This window comes from Paramisgurnus dabryanus, chromosome 16, assembly GCF_030506205.2.
Source record: "Paramisgurnus dabryanus chromosome 16, PD_genome_1.1, whole genome shotgun sequence".
Taxonomy (NCBI): Eukaryota; Metazoa; Chordata; class Actinopteri; order Cypriniformes; family Cobitidae; genus Paramisgurnus; species Paramisgurnus dabryanus.
This window is the reverse complement of record NC_133352.1, coordinates 30,088,891-30,106,443: the sequence shown is the minus strand read 5'-3', so window position 1 is coordinate 30,106,443 and position 17,553 is coordinate 30,088,891. Positions and strand designations below refer to the sequence as shown.

Here is a 17,553-nt window from a genome sequence, read left to right as displayed (position 1 = left end):
CACATTAGTATGCAGTTGTTCTTCACTGCTCAGGACTAACAGGAACTTGCAGTGAACTCGCATCACCGAATATACAGACAGTCACTGATTATTTCTGAACCTACACTTGCACCAAAATGAAAACTTTCGAACAATGCATTATTTTCTCTTATGAAACATACAGCTACACTGTCAGAAATAAAGGTACATAATTGTACTTTTTCTGTCACTGGGGCTGTACCCTTTCAAAAAGTTGAATTTCATTTTAGTACCTTATTGGTACATACTGGGACCAAAGAGAGCTTATTAGTACTTCAAAAATACATATTAGTATCTTAAAGATACATATTGGTACTAAATGTTTACATATGGTCCATAAAATTACCTTTTTAAAGGGTGCTGCCCCACTGACAGCTAGGGTACACATTTTGACTTTTTTCTAACAATGTAGGTCCTTAAGGTACGGTAATCAAAATTGTATTCTGTTTTGTATTCCTGTAAAGGAACCAAACGGAAACTTAGGGTACAGCCTCAGTGACAGAAAAGGTACAGTTTTGTACCTTTATTTCTGACAGTGTAGTTCAGAAACACCATACAGAATCCGTGAAATGTTAATAATTGAATAAAATAGGAGGGATCACTAAAATTGCTCTTCTTCCAATCCACTGATCTCATGTGCTGTGTGGCCTGTTTTTCAGTTTCATCTCAGCAAGCAGAGGAAGGGAGGGAAGAGAGAGGGAGATTGAAATTACAATGTAAGCTGACAGGAGCAGCATGAGAGTGCACTGTTTGCTTCAGCTACTGTAGAGAAATTATATCAAGATATGAACACAATGCACTTTGGCCTTCACTATTTTTATTCTTTAGAAATTAAATGTAGCTGTTAATATTTTATAATTTTATTTATCAGGGTTCATGTTTTGTATAACAGTGCAAACTGGGGCAGCTTTGCTCTGACTGTTTTGTGCTTGTCTTTTTGTAAAGTTTTGAAACACATGCCGTTGTACGCCTTCGCCAGTTATTCTTTCAGTCACATGCCAGATAAGAAAGGGGGTTCTTGGTTATTGACCTCATGATCTGTGAAGTGTGTTAGATTATGAAGATGCCCCTTCTAATGAGCTGGTTGTGCAAACCAAAGATGACAGAGGACAGTTGCCTTACTGTAAACTCATTATAGATGTAATAGATGAGAATGATAATTCTGTGCCACAGAATGCTTCACCTGGAACCATGGTAACTTTGCTTCACGTTCATGACCTTAAGGTGCAATTTACAGTAAACATGTCTTAGAGATCAAAATATACGTTATGCCTTCTATAACATAACAATGACTGCTGTGGATATTTTCAATCTCCCTCCCCTTAGTCAACAGTAAAACATTACCCATAACAATCACAGGCATTAATGGCATTCCACTTTACTCCCGACTTACCTGTTTTTCCTTTTACTTGTGGACTTTTCAGGTTACTTTGATACAAGTTGCTTCAATACTTTGCAGAAGTAAGCCAGCAACTCTTACAGAAAAGACTTTAGATTATGCTTTGGCTTTGTTGATTTTGACATACAGAATAAAAGGCAAGCTGGGCTGCACAAAAACAGTGCAAATAAAAGTAAAAGGTGTAAAGGTGAAAATGAAAAGAATAAGAACACAAAGTTAAAAAAACAGAAAAAATAAGTAATATTAAGTTGGGTCAGATTGGTTTTTCTCTTATATTATGACATGCAGACACATATTGTGCTGCTTACATTTACATTTAGTCATTTAGCAGATGCTTTTATGTAAAGCGACTTACAAATGAGGTAAACAATAGAAGCAATTAGAACAAAACAAAAACAGCAATACATAAGTGCACTAAAACTAGTCACATCAGGCCTTCTTCAGCTCATCAAAGACCACTTTTGCCGCTGCATTCTGGATCATCTGTAGAGGTTTCGTTGTGCAGGCTGGATGTCCAGCCAGTAGCGCATTGCAATGGTCCAGTATGGATAGGACAAGAGCCTGGGGCATGCTCAGATAGGAAAGGTCTAATTTTCCAAATGTTGTAAAGGATGAATCTATAGGAGCGGGTGGTGCTGGCAACATGATCTGTGAAGCTAAGCTGATCATCTATTACCACTCCCGGGTTTCTGGCTGTCCTGGAAGCCATAATGGTCAAAGAACCTAGTTGAATAGAAAGGTTTATGATGAATCTTAGGGTCAGTCGATATGTTAACACACTGCCGTCCTTGTGTTCTTCTAACAGAAGGGTCAGTTTCTTACTGTTTGGTAGATTTTCAAATGTCTTGTTTATGCAGTTTATTCTTTGGTAGAAAATTGTACTGGTGCATTCTGTTAAAAAGTGCAGCTCTGTCTCGATTTGGTTTTGGTCACAGTGCGGACACAACCTCTCTTTCTGTGGAAGCCATGTTTCTCTGTGTCGGCCCGTCTCTATAGTGAGTTTGTGTCCACTGAGTCTGTTTCTGTTCAAGGTGGATCTCAGTTTTTTGTCTGTCACTGTATGTTGCTCACTCCTTCTCAATTTTCAATTTAAAGAAATTTTATTGGCATGATTGTGTCAATTACAATATTGCCAAAGAGCATAATACATAAAATAAGAAAAATACAATAACACAATAACGAACATTAAGGTGGAATTAAGCTAAGGTGCTGGGTGATGGATGAAGTACTACTGTAAATAAAGTGAAATCAAATCGAATCAGGGGATATTTACAATATAAAACAGACCTTGAAATATAAACATTTAGGAGTGGTTTCTCAGACAGGGATTTCTTAATTCAGGACTAGACCTTAGTTAAAGTAGGAAATATAGCTAGTTTTAACAAACATGCCTTGATAGAAACACATGTGCATTTTATGGCAAACAAAGCACACTGATGTATTTAAAGACATGTCAGTGCAAGTTTAGAGCTGTAGATTATTTTTGATGTTGTGTAACTGATCAATGATTTTAGCAGCAGCTGATGTGTGTCTGTCCTCCCCAGTAACATCTTCATTAGATCTGAATCTAAAGAGCTGTGAAACTCTGCTATGAGCTTTGATAATTTGTCAAAATATTTAATTTAATATTTAATTTTTAATTTAAGTTCTTTATACTGTATTTACCACAGTAAAGGAGAAAGTGTGTCTCTGTCCCGATCTCACCACTGTCACAATGAACACAGATTCGCTGTTTTTTTTTGGTAGCCATGTTTGTCTGTGTCAGCCTTTTTCTATTGCCAGACTGTGATCACTGACACTGAGTCTGTATTTAGTCAGGATTCGTCTCTGCTTTACATCTCTAACAGTGTAGAGATATTCTGACAGATTGTATTTTCTGTTTAGTGCCCGAAAACATTCTAGTTTACTTTGGTTTTTCATTTCATTATCTCAATAATTGAAATAAGAAGTTTGACTTTCTTTAATTATTTGCATTTATTGTGGGTTGTTTCCGTTCAGTAGTGTTGATCTGGACTTTCAGAGTCAGTTGACAGATGGGACTGATTTTAGGTCTCTTCTTTTGGGTTTTAAGGGCTTCATACTGAAGTGTGTTGGGGCAGTGTTGGGCATGTTACTTTAAAAAAAGTAATTAGTTATAGTTACTTCTCACAAATAGTAACTGAGGTAGTAACTGCATTACATCATTATAAAAGTAACTAATTACCAGGGAATCTAACTATTGTTTTATTTAAAAAAAAGTTAAAATATGTCAAATTCCGTGGATGTCTCCAATATTAAAGGGGACATTCCATGAAAATCATCCCTGCAAGCATGTGAATATCATTCAAAAAGTCATTCGGATTTCACTATCATACACAATAAGCATAAATATGTTGTTTAATGTTTCTCTGAAGTTTCAAATGAATAAGAGGAGTTACAAGACAGAGAGTGAGAGACTGACAGAAACGCGAATGTGTTCAATCACAATAAACTTAAACATGTAATTTGATCTGTTTCTCTAAAGTTTAAGCATTAAACCTGTTGTTTTATTACAGGTCATTCAAATGTGCTCGTGTGGTTTCGTCAAAAAGTAAACTTGCATGAGAGCTAAAAGGCTTTATTTAAAAGTCTTTATTTTTATTCCACATTGTTCCCCATCTGCTGATAAACATTTAGTATGCATAAAACAGATGATTGACTTTTTAAACTTGTTCAAATATATAATGCTTAACATCGCTTACTAACTTCTTTCGTGAGACTATCTCCCTGATGCTCTGTCATGTCTACAGCGGGAGCGCTTGAGACTCCGCCCACCTGAGCAGCTCATTTGGATTTAAAGGGATACACACAAAAACGGTGCATTTTTGCTCAGCCCCATAAAGTGCCTATTTTAACATGCCACAATAAATTACCTATAGGGTATTTTGAGCTAAAACTTCACATATGTACTCTGGGGACATCCAAGATTTATTTAATATCTTAAAAACGTCTTGTGAAATGTCCCCTTTAAATCTGTTAAATGAGTAAAATGGACACTAAATAGAAAACACTAATTTTGTAGCAGCATGTGACGATGTAATGTGCTTAATTAGATTCGAATTGCTTTCCACAGATGTGGAGAGACTCTTTTTTCCTGTGCATAAATTGCACGTTACATGGGATTTATTATGTGGGGAAAGGGGTTCGATGTTTCAATGACATGCTGGACCTCTGATAGGATTTCATAAGTTTCAGCTTCAAAGCTGTGCCACAGGTTGACCCCAATATTTTAAAAACAGCTTCTGAACTTTAAATTATGCAAATCTATGAGTCTGACATCCTATATGCATTTGTTGCACATGTCATTATGCAAAATTGATCAAACTTTTAAGGAAGTTATAAGAACAAACGTTCTTGACTAACTCATAGGCATAAGATACCCCAAAAGATTCAATTTAAAAAGGTACAACATACTGATTCCCTATGCTGTTCAGCAGCAGCTTAAACAATCACTATAGATGGGCACAGTCCTAATGTTTCTCAGGTAAAGACCTCTAAAGTACCCGAAAAGCACACTCATTCAAGATTTACATGTATACTTATGACCATCTGAAATATCAAAGAATTTGTTCAGTTTTCTTTGCAGTCTTCCTGAATGTGCTCAGTTTGCTTATGCCTGGCTCACACTACAGGATTTTTAAAATCCTGGCAGATTTTGAAATCTGGTTGCAGCACACACATAAAGAGAATCTTGTCAGATATTCTTCTCTAAAATCTTAAACATGCTCACACTACAGGAATTTAAAATCCTAGTGCATCACACACTACAGGATATTATTAGGATTATCTTGCCAGAGCAAGCACTTCACTTCACCTCAGGAGAAGAGTATATAAAGTGAAGATTATGACACATTTATTATGATTTCTTTTTTAATATTTACAAAGTAGCAGCTTTCTTTTTGAAACCTAGGCGATTTCTCCTCCTCAGCTCTTGTTTATGAGGCAACAATCATGATATGTTTTAAGGATGTGTTATGCAGGCAGTGTTTGAATGCATACTGTATAGCACCAAGTCTAAGTCTAATCCTTATGCAAGATTTATTTAAATGTAAATACATCTATTTAAAAACATATTTTTAATATAATTGGCTAGCCTATATATCATTATTTTTTGCACATTTAAGAGTTATTATAAGTGATCTAGGCTATTTCTATTAATGCTCTGTTTTCCTGTTCCTTCCTAACAAGAATATTATTGTAGGCTAAGCGTTAAATGACTGATGCTTGGTTAAACTTGTTTTGCACTGTTGTTTGCATTATTTAATTCCACTGTATATATACTACTCTGCAGTGATATTATTTTGTAGCTATATACTATGTGGATTCTATTTTTGTTGTTTATTCTTCTGAGGCTGCTGGTCTTTGAGAGCTTCTAAACAAATTTTATTATAGTTTTATAATGACAGTAAAGTTTCTATTCTATTCTATTTTATCTTGCAGTGTAGGGTCTAGTGTTTAATTCGGTATTTACATTACCAATGGTTTTGGACAAATATGTCATTTAATGTGAAACGTTGTAAGTGTCGATATGAGGCGCATTAGATTCTCAAGTGTGCGGTATTTCAGCAATCAGTGCTGCACTTGGGTGAGGCTCAAGCGGATCATTTATATTTCGAACAACTAATGGCGTGATAATGTTTGTTAGTACATATCCTACATGCCGGTGAACACTGAACAGCAATGCATGCATGATGACCTTAAATTACTTTTATGGTTACATGGTCATACAGATAAAAACTTTGTGCGTCTGTAAAGTAATATTTAAAACATGATGCGCTTTCTGCCGGCTGCCCCATCGGGTTCTGTGCGTTTGTGGAGCGCGTCACAAAAAAAGAACTGAAAATCGTCATATCATTTTAAATTCATTTTGTAAATAAGCTAATTATTTAAGTGCAACTTATTTCGTGTATGCCTATTTATTTTATTACATTTCCTCTATACACATAATAGCTGCAGGTGCGTGATGTGACTGACCATCATCATGTTCTGTTGTTTTTAGGATATTTTAGATAGCCTAATGTTTATGACAACGTGAATCAAGCAAGGAATTAATTTCTATATTTTAAATAGTCTGTCTGCCCCAACGAGCTGCAGTTGTGGCGGAATGAGTCCGGCTGCGCTGTCTACCCGTACAGCAGCTTGTTTCGCGGTCCCGAAAGCTGTCAATCATCTCCGTCTCTCAATGATTATTGTGAAAGTATGACGCAATTATGCGGATTTAAAATCCTAAATATCAAACATGTTTGATAAGATCGGGGCGGCCCCGATATGCTTGAGAGCATATCGGAAGGTGTGAGTTTAGATTTTTAAACGTCTCACATTACAGGATAATCTGGGCCGAACTTCGGAGCCGATCAAGGTCCGTTGCCCGATTTTCCCTCGGATTCTCGGGAGGGGAAAATCGGGGTAAATTCGGCCCGATTATCCTGTGGTGTGAGCCAGGCATTAACTGGTTCTGTGGTATTTTTAAAGTTAGAATTAGTTAACCCACTCTGTCAAAAATAAAGGAACAAAGCTGTCACTGGGGTAGTACCCTTTAAAAAAGATCCTAATATGTACTATTTAGGTACAAATATGTATCTTTGAAGTACTAATATTTACTCTTTGTCTAAAAAGCTGTACCTTTTTGAAAGGGTCCCAGTGACTTTTGTACACTTATTTCTGAGTGCAGGAAAAAAAATTCAAAGTTTTTCCACACATCACACTTATCACCTTGGGTTAGTAATCCACACTATACTCTTGGTGCAAAATCTATTTAAATCACTAAGAGTGCGTCTCATTTCTCTGTCTTACCCCTTCCCCTTCACTCGGTTTCGAGGGGCAAGGGGAAGACGAAGACAAAGGGGAAGGGGTAAGACAGAGAAATGAAATTGGCCCTAAATGCTAGAAGCTGTTGCTTTAGAAAAGGCCTGCTTTTGCTGCATATTTTAAACATGAGATGAGATGTTTGTATGTGTACATTGTGGTGACCACTGGCCTCTGGTCCTCACAATTCATATTTATTCTTAAAAAAATGAACAAAATGTATGTGTTGAAGAGAATTGTATTCAAAATGTACTGAAAAGTATTATAGCACAGACTCCAGAGTAATTTCAGGTTGCTCTGTAATCCATCTTGATTGAAGTGGTGTAGACACAGGGGCGTCAGTTTGTGTTGAAAAGTGGTGGGGACAAAAGATCAGATGAAAAAACATTACAGCAGGACGGGAAAAATATTGAATAATGACGCATAAAAAATGGGCAAAAAACACACAATAAGCACACAACGCAACTTATGTGACCCTGGACCACAAAACCAGACATACACTGCAAAAAATGATTTTCAAGAAAAAAAATTCTTAGTATTTTTAAAATGTTTTCAGTAAAAATATCTAAAAATTCTTAAATTAAGATGCTTAATTTAGCAAAACGACCCAAGAAAATCAGTCTAGTTTTTAGACCAAAAATATCAAATTTAAGTGATTTTGTGCATTAAACAAGCAAAAAAAATCTGCCAATGGGGTAAGCAAAATAATCTTGAAAATTTTTATTAAGCACTAAATTCAGGAAAAAATTGCTTATCCCATTGGCAGATTTTTTTTTGCTTGTTTTATGCTCAAAATCGCTTAAATTTAATATTTTTGGTCTAAAAACTAGACTTAACTTATCTTAATTTAATATATTTTTTAATATTTTTACTGTAAGCAAGACAAAAATACTAAGATTTTTTTTTCTTGAAAATCATTTTTTGCAGTGTGCATGACAAAAAATGACTTTCTTACTTAGTATTTTTGTCTTGTTTTCAGTAGAAATATCTAAAAATTCTTAAATCAAGATGTATTTTCTTGATGAGCAAAATGACCTAAGAAAATAATTTTAGACCAAAAATATGAAATTTAAGTGATTTTGTGCATAAACAAAAAAATTTTTGCCTAACCCATTGGCAGATTTTTTTGGCTTGTTTTATGCACAAAATCCCTTAAATTTCATATTTTTGGTCTAAAAACTAGACTTATTTTCTTGGGTCGTTTTGCTCATCACGAAAAAGCATTTTAATTTAAGATACTAAGAATACTAAGATTTTATTTTCTTAAAAATCCTTTTTTGAAGTGTAAAACAAGCCAAATTTGAGAAAATTTTGCTTAAATTAAGTTTTTAAGAAAAAACTAATCTTATTTTAAGATTTTTTTCTCACCCCATTGGCAGATATTTTTGCTTTTTTTAATCACAAATTCACTTAAATTGTATGTTTGGTCTAAAAACTAGACTTATTTTCTTAGGTCATTTTGCACATCAAGAGAAAGCATCTTAATTTAAGAATTTTTAGATATTTCTACTGAAAACAAGACAAAAGTAGGAAAAGTAGGAAAGTCATTTTTGCAGTGTATGTCGCACAGGTATTGCTTGCTTTTTCAGAACATTTTAACCAAATGCTTTCAAAAAGTGGTGGGGACAAAATCAGCCATTTCAAAAAGTGGTGGGGACATGTCCCCAGCGTCCCCAGTGTAAATGACACCTATGTGTAGACAGGTTAAAGTGAGAAATCAGAAAAGCATTTTGAAGGTCTGTACTGAGATATTTCTCCTCACAGGTGCTTCAGCGCTTAATCTGATGGGTGGCATAATGTCATTGTGTGTTTTTATGTCATTGTAATGTCACTGTAAATAATCTTTGGGGTTTTATTCATTTTTTGTTATTCAACATTTCAGATTCTTTTTTGTGCTGCTCGGATTTCTGTATAATTTATTATGATGGCTTATGTGAAATTAAAATGAGGCCATGTGCTTTGGCCTCCTTGTTGGCACTTGACTCCAATGCTGGCTTGGTTGGCAATTTGGAGCAGGTCAAGCAGAACCCTGTTTCTCTCGGCAGAACCCATATTTCTTAAATCTTGGCCTGAACCTCAAATTAAATTTAAAGTCACAGGACATGTTTTCTAAATGAGCACTACTGCTTTATAGCATGAGACATGATTTTCAAAAAACTATATCAAAGAGACACTTTGGGTTTTGAATTGGCCAAATATAATGTTCTGACTTCTGAAGGTTTTTTAATGATTTATCTTTTTTTTGTTCTTTTTCCTTTATGACCTGCCCTTTTACTGACTGATGGACATTGTCTGATCTCCTTAAAGGTAAGGAAATGTCATTTATTCATTTAATTGATAAAAAACTGTATGTCAGACTACAGTGGTGGTTTTCATGTTCACTACCAATCACAAGTTTGAACATATCTGTGTATTCTTTATTTTTTATAAGTATATTTTAGTGATAATACTCATTTGAATTATGCTAAAGTAGCCACCCTATGCCTATACCACTGCCCCTGTACACTGTGTACACTGTACACCTGCCCATGTGCATTTGACCAACTTCAAATAAATACATTTTTTACTAAATAAAATGAAATATTTTCTTTTTGTCTGCAGCAATAATTTTAAGCTTTTAAATAGCTATGTTCTTTTAAATAATGAGAAACACATATTCATTATTTGGGTCCAAACATTTGACTGATAATCCAAATGAAAACTAAAAGCTTCATTATCTGCTCTCTCTCCTTTCTTTCTGTCTTACTTGATCATTGTTTTCTTCCTTTTACAATACCTCTTCTGTCAGAGGGATCAGATATTCTCAGAAATGGGCTCTGTTTGCTCTTCAGCATGTGAATGTTAGAATATGTGGATTGCTCCATCTTGTTGTGGTTCACAGGCACTGTGTCAACATTTTACTGCATGACAGTTTTAGATATGTGTGTGTGCGCGTGCGTGCATGTGTGTGATAGAGAGAGATTATATAGGTCTCTGTGGAGTGTGTCATTATGCTGAATGGTGGACTCTGGCCCAGTTTTCAGCATGCAGATGCTTTAAGCTATGTGCAGCACAATTTTCACCCTCACCCCACTGTTTGACTGCAGCACATAAATGGCTTATGGTTATATCCCTACAGCAGAGCATGAAAAATATTCACAAGACTTAAAACCACATACAAGCAATATCACACATGGTACAGTGATATTTACACAGTGTCTGATTTATTCAACCTGTTAATATTCACACTTTATATTCAACTAAATAACTGTCAACTGTCTGTATTCAACTGTCTGTATTGATTTTGTTCCTGTAGCTCTGGTGAGCACTGCATTTGCAGTGCAAAGGACATGGATTCAATCCCAGGGAACACATATAATGATAAAATGTTAAATGCCCTCTAAGTTGTTTTGAATATAAGCATCCACCAAATGCATATATGTAAATGTAAACAAAAATTATTTTTATCTTCTATTTGTAGTCGTAGGTCTCAGACAGGAGCATATGACATCACATCAATTCTAATTGGACATTACAGTCTCTTTTCTCTCTTTGTTTTGATTGCAGTGGTAAGACTTGATTTGACTAAAATAATATTCAATTAAAGGGATTTGTAAATGTTGCATTGCCTCAGACAAGCTGTTAAGATAGTGATGTTTTCAGTAAATGATTGTGGCCCAGACAAGGTTTAGCTAAAGCCAGGACTAGGCCTTAGTTAAATTTAAGATCTATAAGCATCTTTTATAAACATGTTTTAGAAAAAAAATGTACTGGTGTGCATCATGAGACAAACCAGTGGCACTGGCATATTTTAAGATTTGCACTGTGTAAGTTTATTCAGTTGAGACAGCTCAAACATGTGTCTTAGCTTAGGACTAGCCTTAAGCCTTGTCTGTGAAACCGTGGGTCAGTTCTATAAAATGGGTTGTCATTGGGGGTTTTTTTGGTCATGTGGTTTGACTTTGATTGGATTTTATTTGTTTTTGTATTTTAATTAAAATAATATTTTTTTCCTTGACTGAGCTCAAATATCCCAGAGATATTTTAAGCGGCAGGTTGAGTTTTATCCAGCCAGATTTACTCTTTCAGTCAGAAACAAACAGAAACACACTCTTGTCTTTCTGCCGTGATGGAGGTCATCCCAGAACTGATGTTGTGCTTCTTAATGACTGTAAGAGGTGCTGTTGCCCAGAGAGACGATAGTGAGCAAAAGCTCTGCTAATAGTAGACACTGCGTCAGAAAAGATAGATCCATTCTTGACGACGCACTGCTGTTTGTATTTAGGAAAAGCTCTCTGAAATATTATAAAAGATAAATACAAATAATGTGTTTGAATGCTGACCGTTTTAGAGACTCTGTGGCTACCTTTTGCTTGGAATACTTTTGCACGATGTGGAATAACAAAGGGGTCCATTTGGGGCGGTATGTAAAATGGCAAGTAGGATTTTCGTTTTTTCTTCTTTACCTGCTGAACACTGTGACCGGACAGATTCGTTACTCAATTCCAGAGGAGATGAGGCCGGGATTGTTCGTCGGAGATGTGGCTAAAGATCTCGGTTTGGAAGTGAAAAGGTTGGTGTCTGGTCGGGCGCGCCTCGTCATTGATGATAGCAAACAATATGTCGGACTGAATCGTAACAAAGGACACTTGGTGGTAAAAGACCGAATTGACAGAGAACAGCTCTGCGGGCATAAATCCCCTTGTAGTTTCGGGCTAGAGATTTTGCTTGAAAACCCTCTTGAATTTTTCTCTATAACAATCGAGATTCAAGACATTAATGATCATGCGCCTGTTTTTTCTAAAAAAGAAATCATTCTCGAGATTGGCGAGTCCACACCTATTGGGACCGTTTTCCTGTTGGATACAGCGTCTGATCCTGACGCTGGTTTAAATTCCCTTCAGAGCTACAGCCTGAAACCTACTGATTTTTTTGTTTTGAAGCAGCACAGCCCCTCTGACGGCAGCAAGTATGCAGAGATGGTATTACAATCCGCGCTGGACCGAGAGAAACAGAGTGAACATACACTTGTATTAACGGCGGTTGATGGCGGAGATCCGCCACGGTCTGGAAACGTAAAAGTACACATTACTGTTCTCGATGCCAATGATAATGCACCGTTTTTTACAGATTCGATGTATAAAGCAAGTGTAGCTGAAAATGCTGCAAAAGGGACGTTGATAGCTTCAGTAAGTGCGTCGGATGCAGATCAAGGTTACAATGGCAATGTGACGTATTCATTTACTCATATCGGAGAGACAGCAGCGCAGCTCTTTCAAATTAATGCGCATACAGGTGAAATTAACCTTATAGGAAACTTAGATTATGAATCAATACAGCATTACGAAATTAACCTTCAAGCCAAAGACCCAGGTGGTTTTACGGGAGTAAGTAAGCTGTTTATAGATGTTTTAGACGCAAATGACAACAGTCCAGTTATAACTATGACGTCGTTTTCGGGTAAAATCCAAGAAGATTCTTCTCCCGGCACAGTCGTGGCTTTGATAAGCGTTCAAGATTTGGACTCTGGAAAAAACGGTCAGGTCCGCTTGAGTTTAGAACAAAACTCTCCATTTGCAATTAAACCATCATCGCGTAAGTATTACACTTTGGTAACCGACGGGCCACTAGACCGAGAAAAAGTTTCCAGTTTTAACCTAACGTTGGTTGCATCAGACGAAGGCACCCCTTCGTTGTTTAGTAAAAAAACTATTTATCTGGAAATTACTGATATAAATGATAACGCACCAGTCTTTAGTCAACGTGAATATAAAACACATATAATGGAGAACAACTCTCCAGGCGTTACCTTGCTGACTCTTCAAGCAGCTGACCCTGACGCAGGACAAAACGCGCGCATCGCATATTATCTTATAGAGTCCAATGTAAATGGTTCTCCTGCCTCAACGTACTTCTCTGTTAATGCGGATAATGGAATTATCCACGCCACACGATCGTTTGATTATGAACAAATGAAAGAGTTTAAAATACACGTGAGGGCACAGGACGGAGGGTCTCCACCTCTTGGTTCCAACGCTACAGTTTTTATATCCGTACAAGACCAGAATGACAACGCGCCTCAGGTTCTGTATCCGGTCCAGTCTGGTAATTCTGTGGTTGCTGAAATAGTGCCTCGTTCGGCCGATGTGGGTTATTTAGTCAGTAAAGTGGTCGCAGTTGATGTGGACTCTGGACAGAATGCATGGCTCTCATATAAACTGCAGAAAACCACAGACAGAGCGCTGTTCGAAGTGGGTTTACAGAATGGAGAAATAAGAACTGTACGCCAAGTGACAGATAAAGATGCTGTGAAACAAAGACTCACTGTTGTTGTGGAGGACAACGGGCAGCCCTCTCGTTCGGCTACAGTCAATGTTAACGTGGCGGTGGCCGACAGCTTCCCTGAGGTGCTCTCAGAATTCACAGACTTTGCGCACGAAAAAGAATACAACGACAACCTGACTTTTTATTTAGTCTTGGCCTTGGCTGCAGTTTCATTTCTTTTTATTACATGTTTAGTCGTTATATTATCTATTAAAATCTACAGATGGAGGCAATCTCGCTATTATCAGTCTAATCTCCCGGTTATTCCATATTATCCGCCTCGTTACGCAGACTCTGTAGGCACAGGAACTCTGCAGCACGTGCATAATTACGAAGTCTACAGAACCACAGACTCTGGGAAAAGTGATATTAAGTATTTAGGACCCATCAGTCAAAGTCTGATAAGTGTTGAAGCAAGTGGAACCGAAAGTCTACCAAAAGAGGCGCGAACATCCTATTGCATTGAACCAACAAGCACACTGGTGAGTTTTAACTAATATATATTACATAGTTTTACACAACATTTAAATATGTTTAAAATAAATAGATAAAGTTTTTTTTTGTGAAACCGAGGCATTGGAACGGGTAATGCTAAAGTGCTGTCCATGGTTCTGAAGTCGCTGTTTTATGCTCCCTACAGAGCAACATGTATTATTTGCTCTTAAATCACTGGATTCAGTCTTATAGAAATAGTTTCTAAGTGCATGTGTTCCCTTATATTTTTTCTGAACTCCTTTCTGACATTTTATGCAAGATGTATTATCTTAATGATCACAATAGCAAAAAACAACGACATTATGAAAAGTGTATTGTTAATAATATTATAATATTCAGACTATTTGTTTTTGTAATGGTCCCAAGGTTAATGTTAATGTTTCGATTGCTAGTCATTTTTGGTCTGTGAGAGTCGTTGTCGGACAATAAATCGGGAAAGAAGTGACTGAATGTCTTCTACGAGGTGCTACTTATTGGCATGAGAATGGTGTTGTTGTTTCGAGAAGGGAACGGAAATAAATACTTAAGAAATATTTTAAAAGGCCTTTATTTATTTTTAGCTTATTTATATTATTTTTTATTTGTTTGTTTTTTATCTTGCTCGATGAAATCTTGAATGAACAGCGATATAATTTTGGTAAATTGGTTTTTAATTGTATTCATCAACTATTTATTCTGTTGTATTTATGGGCTGTTCTGGTGGGCACTAATCAACACCCGCGTGCCATATATGAAATTTAAAATATAATATGTAGATTACAGCTGACATTTTTGTAGCTTTTTAAGGAATTACACTGATCTTTTCTGACGAGTTGAAGTCTTTTGCTTAGTCGTACTCTGAACAGCAAGGGCCGCTGTTGATCAATGAAACTGTTATATTCTGTTTTTCACAAGCCTTTATCCCTCCTCATTCTGATGTGATTTAACTGGTGGGAGAGAAGCTGGCTCGTCGTTTTTATTCAGGGCGTTTAACTCGAATTACCACGATTGAACGTGATTTTTTTATATTATTTTTCCACACAATATTTGGACTACAATAAGACAGAGATCATAAATAATTGGATTTACCGTTTGTTATTCTTCTGATTATGGTGCAACGGGCCTTTTGGATGACAGAACCGCATCGTTCACTGCGATGGAAAATGCTGTGGCAGTTAATAATTTTCGTTTCTTGTTATTGTTACGCAGCAAACGGACAAATACGATATTCTATTCCAGAGGAGATGAAGAAAGGCTCACTTATCGGTAACGTTGCACAGGATCTGGGGATCGATTTAAAACGGCTTCGTTTGGGTCGAGCGCGTATCGTGACAGGAGACAGCACTCAGTACGCAGATCTTAAAACAGACAAAGGGATTCTAGTTGTGAGTGAGAGAATAGACCGAGAGGAGCTTTGCGGCGACACCACACCATGCAGCTTCAGCTTCGAGATCATTCTAGAAAATCCAATGGAGCTACACCCAGTTACAATTGAAATTTTGGATGAAAATGATCATGCGCCGTCGTTTCTAAACAAAGAGTTAAAATTCGAAATAAGTGAATCCGCAACTCTGGGCTCGCGCTTTCTGCTGGAGAGCGCAGATGATCATGATGTAGGTGTAAACTCGCTGCAGAATTACATTTTGTCGCCAAATAACCATTTTGTTTTAAAACAACACTCAAATCCAGATGGGAGTAAATACGCAGAAATGGTTTTACAGAAAACGTTAGACAGGGAAGCGCATCCTCATCTGTCTCTGAAGCTGATGGCTGTAGATGGCGGAAACCCGCAGAGGTCTAGCTCTGTTAATATAGATGTTACTGTGTTAGATGTGAATGACAACGCACCGCAGTTTAACCAGACTATATATAGAGCATCCGTGATGGAAAATGCACCGAGGAGCACATACATTACTACTGTTAATGCTACGGATGCCGACGCTGGTTCAAACGGACAGGTAACATACAATTTCTATAAACAGAAAGGAACCGCTGCGCAATTATTTGATATTGACAGCGACACTGGCATAATTTCTGTTGTAGGAGCAATTGATCATGAGAAAGATACTAAATTTGAGCTTACAGTCGAGGCGCGGGATCAGGGTGGACTGACCGATTCGAGTAAAATCGTATTAGAGGTCATTGACGTAAACGACAATGCACCTCTCATTAATATAATGTCTTTTTCAAACACAGTGTCAGAAGATGCCCCACCCGACACCACTATTGCAATAATTAATGTTAAGGACTCAGACGCTGATGATAATGGCAAAGTCAGTTGTTTTATCGAAGGGTCTGAAGCGTTCACTATAAAATCAACTTTAAGGAATTATTACTCTTTAGTCACAAATGTTATTTTAGATCGTGAAAAGGTGTCAGAGTACAACATCACAGTCACCGCCTCTGATTCCGGAAGGCCTCCTCTAATAAGCAGAAAAGTATTAAATCTGAAGGTAACCGATGTTAATGATAATTCTCCAGTTTTCCAAAACAGTGTTTATAATTCATTCTTGTTAGAGAATAATTCACCCGGCGTTTCTATTATTAAAATCATAGCTCACGACCCGGACGAAAATCAGAATGCGCGTATTTCTTACATTTTAGAAGAAAGTGATTTGATCGGGTCTCCTGTAGGAACTTACGTTTCAGTTAACACTGAGAGTGGGGTTGTACACGCAGTCCGCTCTTTTGATTATGAACAAATAAAAAACTTTAAAATAACTATTAAAGCGCAGGATGGCGGCTCTCCTCCACTTTGTAGTAACGTAACCGTGAACATTTTCATCCAAGATCAGAATGACAACGCGCCTCAAGTTCTGTATCCGGTCCAGTCTGGTGGTTCTGTTGTGGCTGAAATAGTGCCTCGTTCTGCAGATGTTGGTTATCTGGTCACTAAAGTGGTCGCTGTTGATGTGGACTCTGGACAGAATGCCTGGCTCTCATATAAACTGCAGAAAGCCACAGACAGGGCGCTGTTTGAAGTGGGCATACAGAATGGAGAAATAAGAACTTTACGCCAAGTGACAGATAAAGATGCTGTGAAACAAAGACTCACTGTTGTAGTGGAGGACAACGGACAGCCCTCTCGTTCAGCTACAGTTAATGTTAACGTGGCGGTAGCGGACAGCTTCCCTGAAGTGCTCTCAGAATTCACCGACTTTACGCACGACAAAGAATACAATGACAACCTAACGTTTTGTTTAGTCTTGGCTTTGGCTGCAGTTTCATTTCTTTTTATAACATGTTTAGTCGTCATATTATCTATTAAAATCTACAGATGGAGGCAATCTCGCTTGTATTACAAGTCCAATCTCCCAGTCATTCCTTACTATCCACCCCGTTACGCGGACACATTAGGCACAGGAACACTTCAACACGCATACAATTATGAGGTTATGAGGATTCAAAGATTTTTAAGATCACGAAAAATGTTTTCACTGTAGTGGTTTCTTTCATGTCTGTAATATTATTAATTATTCTAAGAAAACCTATAATTTTATCAAATGCTACCATTGTGTTGATTCCATTTTTCGACT

General features: G+C 37.0%; 2 protein-coding genes across 13 annotated transcripts in view; both read left to right on the top strand.

Annotated features, from left to right (window-relative positions):
* Positions 1-17,553, top strand: part of LOC135760957 (protocadherin gamma-A11-like) — a 162,067-nt gene that overhangs the window by 66,290 nt on the left and 78,224 nt on the right. The window lies entirely within an intron of this gene.
* On the top strand, positions 12,079-17,475 carry LOC135761080 (protocadherin gamma-A6-like). The gene is made up of 2 exons (XM_065275169.2): positions 12,079-14,025; positions 15,097-17,475. The coding sequence occupies exons 1-2, from the start codon at positions 12,199-12,201 to the stop codon at positions 17,458-17,460; spliced, it is 4,191 nt and encodes a 1,396-aa protein (XP_065131241.2). The 5' UTR covers positions 12,079-12,198; the 3' UTR covers positions 17,461-17,475.